Genomic DNA, 6657 nt, shown 5'->3' with positions numbered 1-6657 from the left:
TTTACCACAAAATTAAGATTCGTAACACTTGAGCGACAAATTATAACTACAAAATCGTGATCAAGTGTCCTAAAGGTAAAAATCTGATATTCCCCGGATATTAAATATGCGAAACATGAACGAATGGCCTGTATTACTAATATGTACCCAACTAAAATTTTCTAAGAAAAACTTACGAAAGAAAGAACTTTATTTCCTACCTTGAAAGTCGCCATCTTCCTCACACCACACAAATTACTAACTTCCGCCATTCTTCCGTGAAGTAATTCGCAACAAACATGGTATTCTGTGCATGGTTACCATAATGTTTACCACAGATTATGGTTACCATCATTATATAAACTACAGGCATATAATCCAAGGTTATTAGAAGTAATCTGTGCTACAGGCGCTGTAATATAAACAATACAGTGGACGATCGCGGCAATTGAAAAGCTTAATTTACAACTTCTACACGTCAAATAACAATTTCAACACGTTACCCCCACATGTTGACCTGGGATACTTCATCGGGACTTAGGTATTTTGTGAGTATACGAGGTAGGATAGAAATTACATTTTTTTTTCAGTATTAGAAACAAAATCTTTCGGTACATAATGAGCAATCGTGCATTGTCGATTGCGATCACTGACCCCCTTTTTTTCGAATTTTTACACGTGAGCGCCAAATATTAATGGTAACAGTTTCATACATTGGAGACACATTTCCTTCATCGTGGAATATATATTAAATGTTAAGTATCCCCGAAACGCCTGAAATTCCTTTATTTTAATCTTTTTCACATTGGTACTTACGTATTCTGCATTCCTAACGATTCTTGTTCATAATATTTTGGTAACGTTTTGTAGTTAGTAATCGGGAAAAGTAAGTTTTAAGGTGCGGAAATTTTTTTTTCTTTAAAAAAAACTGTAACGCTTTACTATACCGGAGACGGATTTCTTCAAATTTACAGGAGAAAGTACTTACGCAAATCATTTTCTGTAGCGTTGTTGATGTTCGGGAATGTAGTTTTGATCCATTTTAATGCGAATGCATGTGGTTTTCTACGAAAATCTATTTCCGACGTGCTATTGCTGCTGCTGCCATTTGCTTTCTGCACGAGAGCACAATACGCTCTCGTATTGTCCGTATATGCGAAATCGAACGAAAGGAGTGCTAATGGAACGTAACCTAACCTTGTGAATTTTTGGGCTAACGTCAATGGTTTTTGGAGCTGCCCGTGGAAGGTTTGTGGGAAATAAGGAACAACAGTAAGTACTCGTTATTGTAAGAAATAGACATTATTTTCATTAGAAATTCATTATTTCACCTAAAGAAATGTTCCACAATGCAGAATAGTGCATTAGCAATGTAAAAAATTGTGAAATAAATCATTAATAGTTGTCTCTGGTATAGTAAAGTAGTACCAAAAAAACATGTCCAGGTTGGGCGGTATTGAAATCGTAGCAACGAAGGAAAAGGCATATTCCTGCACAAATCTAGTGAAAGCAATAAATGCCTATGTTGTTAGGTAGCTAGGTTTAGTTCACTTAGCCTAAATAATAATTAGTCACTGTATTTATGCTAATGAAACCTAACCTAACAGGTCTAACCTAACCTTGTAGGCATTCCTCGAAGAAATAATGAAAGGAACTGTGCGTAAACAATATGGACATGATCAAATGGAGAAATGCATTGCTACATTTTTCATTGTATTTATGCTATTGGAACCCAACCAAACAGGCCTAACCTAACCTTGTAAGCATTCCTTGTCTGAAATAATGAAAGAAGCTGTGCGTCTGTGGGTGGAATCCGGAGCGACAAATCAACTCAAATGCCGCGAAGCGAAGGGTCTCACTTATCGCACAACACTTGGACGCGAACAAATTGAGAAATGCATTGCTTTTAGTAGCAGGAAAAACATTTTTTACGCGCAATAATATAATAGTAATCGTAAAAGGAACACCGGAAAATGGAAGTAGAAGATACGTACTTTCAGGGGATATAAATTTTGTTCGTCTATTTAGAAGGAAAAAGCAGCCCATGTTCTGCAGTGAGACCACACACTAAATGGCGGTCACAGTTTCACTACCGTAGTCGGCATGCAGTGTTTCCACCCCACTCCACCAAAAAAAATACCTACGTAGCCCCACGAACCATTTTCGGTAAGGTTAGGTTAGGTAGGATCACGTATAGGTTACAATAGTTAAAAATTGGTTCCGAATAAAAAATATGCGTAGCCCCACACACCATTCTCGCATAGCACCACGAACCATTGACACATACCTTCTTCAGTTACAAAATCACGTGTTTGATGTATCTTTGATGCACGATAGCTCCTGCCACCATTACCGTCAACTACATGAATCAAATGTTCCGTGCGTTCGATTATGTAACCCCCTGTTAGTGTAGCAACCATGCGGTAGTTTTACAAGATGATGTGTGAGCAGGTGTTTGTTTTTTCAATTGAATTTTCTATGTTTACCTACCTAACTGAACCTAACCTTCCGTGAATGGTTTGTGGATCAATTTTCGCTTAAAAACCTTCTGTGAATAGTTTGTGCGGCATTTTTCCGTTAATAAGTTTGGAAACACTGCATATCAGCTGACAATACACAACGTGAGTCAAGATTTGCCTGCCATATGGTGTGTAACAAAAGCGAAGTAGCAACGAACAATAAATACTTGTAATGTGAAAAATTACACTTTTTTCAGTGACAAAAGCAAATCCCATGTTCAAAAATGTTCCGGTATGCATAACAGGTAAGTACAAATGTAAATAATTAGGAAATAAACGAGTGAAATGTGTTTTCACTTACCATACTGTTACCATTTTTCCTCCATCGTGGAATATATTTGACCGGGAAATCATGTATTTTTCAAAAGAAATATCTCACCGACACACAATTGCCATTGCTTTCATTTGCTTGCCGTACGGCAACCAGATGCTCTGTGCGTTTGATGACGTAAGCCCCTGTCAGTGTTTCAACCCCCCTTTTTTTACTATGCTTGTCTGACTTAACCAAACCTAACCTAAAATATCGGAAATGGTTCGTGGGGCTATCCGTGAATGGTTTGTACAGCTATCCATGTATGGTTCGTGGGGCTATCCGTCAGTTACCCGTGCATAATGTATAAATTCCACCGGTGACTATAGCTCTTTTCAGTTCTTATGTCGTCCGCTCTAGAAGCTGGCAGGGGAAGTGAGGATCGGGGAACGTGCCGTTGACCAACCAGAGAACAGACCACCTAGCGGTGGAGCCGAGAGTTACACAGTTGCGGGAGGAAGCTGCAGCGCTAACTTCGTTCTGCACGTTGCTGTGTTGCCAATTCACCGCATTGCTGATGGTATTTTGCCCCAGTGTTGATTCCTGTTTGTTATGAGCGGAATGTAGGAATAGCATACGTGGGAGTAATTGTTGTCGCGTCGTGTATTGCCTAACTGCATTGTTTCTTCGATAAACGTGTATGTGGCATGTGATGTGACGTTTATTTGTACTCTCGTTGTTCCATAGGGAGCTGTGTGCTTATTAACGCAGTAAGCACATGTGGCTTGGGGGGCTTGAGACCCTCCAATGTTAACGATGGGGAGGCAGAGCCCCCCAAATAATTTTGCTTAAGAGTTCTAATGTATTAATTTGCTTCTCTTGTCAAGTTTTCTCTGAATTGTGCCACATGAAGTTAACTTTAAATACACATTTGAAATGTTCTAGACTAGACCATCACTTTTGGGGGGCTGAGACCGCTAAACCATCAACTTAGGGCGGGCTGTGACCAGAGAAAACAAAACACATGACTTATTACTATATACTAAGTATATAATTATGAGTATTGTTAAAATTTTTACAAAAAAAAGAGTTTCAAAAGACAATGTGGATGGAACGTTCGGGCTACATGACATTCAGAACGAGATCATTGATATATTAGGAAGATCTGTTTTGCGCTCCTTGGTAGCAGATATTAAAAGTCGAGAATATTTTGCTATTATGGTTGACGAAACTTGTGACATATCCATCCGTTGACAATCAGTATTCTGTATTCGAACTGTGAATAAAAATTTTGATATTTTTGAGGAATTCATGGGCTTTTATGAGATTCCGAACACTGAGGCCAAAACTTAAAAAAGGGAGATATTGAGTCATTGATTAATTTATTTCAGTGATCAGAGCCCCCCCTAATAATTTTGACAAGTCTGCGCTTCTGGCAGTAAGTATCGTACGATGGCGAACAGGAAAGAGGGTAGTTTATAGCCAAGGCAGGAAAATAATCAGTAGTGTTCATGGATATTATCAAAAGGAAGCAGAAAACAGTGGTCCCTTGGTAAGTGTGCACAAAGTGCAACAGAGCGTGTTGGAAGCTTTTGGAGTGAGTACGCGAACTGTGCAGCGTATTGTTAGGTAAGGCAAAGACAGTCTTGAGGAGTCGGGTTCCACGTCATTTGAATCACCGCGCAAACGAATCAAAAGGAACAGTATCACAAAGACAATCGACGGTCGCGATAAAGATATAACAAGAAGAATTATCCTCGGGTATTATGTAAAGGGCGAATATCCAACACTGAACAAGTTTTCGTTGATTTGCATACACAAATAAGCTTTCAGTGGGGAGTTTCGTCGTTGTGGAGGATACTGAAATATATGGGGTTAAAGTACAAAAAGATCAACGACGGTAGACGATTTCTGATGGAGAGAGCCGATATAGTTACAGCCAGAGTAACGTTTTTGCGAAAAATGGATCTTCTAAAAAATATGGAACCTTTGCCCTATATAGGTATTTCAGTTAGATGAAACGTACATACATCAGAATTACGCTCCAATGAAAATCTGGCAAAATAAAGAGGGTACATGGGGTTTAAAAGTGCCCGTGGGTAAAGGTGGGCGCATTATTGTTTGTCACGTAGGTTCCAGTCACACTGGTTTTCTACAGTAATGTAAATTAGTTTTCAGTGGTTTTTGCAGTTTTTAGATCCGCTTGACGAAAGGAACATCAAAGACGCAGTGATTGTAATGGACAATGCTATAGATACCATCCGGTACAGTTGGAAAGAATTCCTACAACGTATACCTTGATATCGTACACTTATCGATTATTCTACTGACCACAAGATGGGGATAATACGCATTCTCAGGCCATACACGAACAATTGGACGTCTGTATTTCATGGTTCTTTCGATTTCAACTCGCCTTTCCCGCTACTCTGGCAACGCTGCAGTCTCTCTCTCTAACCGGCCTGTCTCGTTTCGCTGGATAGGTCGTTTCCCCACTCTCCACTTCCCCTGCCAGCTTCTAGAGCGCACGCCGTAACAACTGAAAAGAGCTATAACACGATGGTAGGTATTTTACGGTGAAGAAGGTTGAAACACTGCATACCCACAACGTGAGTCAAGATGTGCCCGCCATATTGTGTGTTCCGGAAGCGAAGAAAGGAATAAAAAAAAGCACTCACAATGTGAGAAATTGCGTTTGTTTTGTGTAAAAAGCATAATGGCACCTTGAACTATGTTCCGCAATACATGATTGGTAAGCACGAACCATGTGAAACACAAAATATGCGATTTTAATGTGTCTCCGATCTGTGAAACTGTTACCTAACTGCAGATTCATGATTAGCAGCCCTAAATTAGTGAGTATGCAAAATATGGACGGAATTGGAAAAGGGTAGCACTTTTACAGCAATAGCATAATAAAGTTAATATTTACCGTGGGTCCATTTCAATCTGCAGCCGAGAGATCGGGAGAAACGTGGCGGGCGGCGCTGACGGAGATGCCGACATTTGAGGCCTGTAATGCCCGCTTATTTTTGTGGACATCTTGCAAAACGAGCACTAACCTGTGTTATAACACGCAAAAGTTCTTCTGTAATTCTTCCAAGTTCCACCCTTATATACACAAATAAATACGCTTTAGAAATTATATTAAGAGCCACAGATAATACTCTGTAAAACATTTTAATCATAGTTTTGACCAGTAACGTCCTGCTTAAGTTTATATCCTTGAAAGAGTTTTGTGTCGATGGGGATCGTTTGGAGGTTACGAATGTGCAACACTGTATCAAGATTACGCTGCAGACGAACCGTTAAAAGCTAATCGTGTTCGTGAGCTTCCTTGCAATCCGAAATCTCCTAGCTCAAGTTTTTTGTTCCTTCGCGACTACAGAGCTGTGAATATAGTGGCAGGCAGATGTAAACCAAGAGCGTGTTAATTTCGTACTGTGCGTAAGAGTGTTATTCTTGATTACTTGCCGTTACTTGTTTGTGTTATTGCAGTGTGTATGTGTGTTGTGTCAATCAGACGATTGGAATGCCATCCGCAAGGTTCACGTTAGAACAAAGAATTTTTATGTATGACACGTGAAAACAGACTCGTGTCGAGACGTGTGTAGGCAATTTGTACAGAAATTCCCAGGCGTTTCACCTCCACATAGAGATACGGTCAGACGTCTTGTCCTTAAATTACGAGAAACTGGATTGTTAAATTTTAAAACACCTAAGCAAAAACGACGGATTCTAACCGAAGCAAAACTCGATGAAATTGGTGCAGCGTTAGAACGTTCTCCATACAAACCTCTACGCCGTGTTTCACAGGAGATGGGCGTGTCAAAATCATCAGCACATACAGCCACTAAGCTACTAAAATTAAAACCGTACAGAGTTTCTATAGTGCAAGAATTACGGCCC

General features: G+C 39.8%; 1 protein-coding gene across 3 annotated transcripts in view; it reads left to right on the top strand.

Annotated features, from left to right (window-relative positions):
• Positions 1–392: 392 nt before the first annotated feature.
• LOC146001316 (uncharacterized) overlaps positions 393–6657 on the top strand; it is a 46437-nt gene continuing 40172 nt past the window's right edge. The window contains exon 1 of one of the 3 annotated variants that reach the window (XM_083138630.1): positions 393–520. Coding sequence is in view for 1 of the 3 variants with exons in the window: in XM_083138627.1 (XP_082994753.1) it covers positions 489–527 (39 nt within the window). In the remaining 2 variants the exon portion in view is untranslated. Of the gene's footprint in view, positions 541–6657 lie in introns of all 3 variants that reach the window. The other 2 variants (XM_083138627.1, XM_083138629.1) reach the window with 2 other exon arrangements.

The sequence above is a fragment of the Lepisma saccharinum genome, chromosome 17 (genome assembly GCF_977018435.1).
Source record: "Lepisma saccharinum chromosome 17, izLepSacc3.1, whole genome shotgun sequence".
Taxonomy (NCBI): domain Eukaryota; kingdom Metazoa; phylum Arthropoda; class Insecta; order Zygentoma; family Lepismatidae; genus Lepisma; species Lepisma saccharinum.
This window is presented reverse-complemented; position numbering and strand designations above follow the sequence as displayed.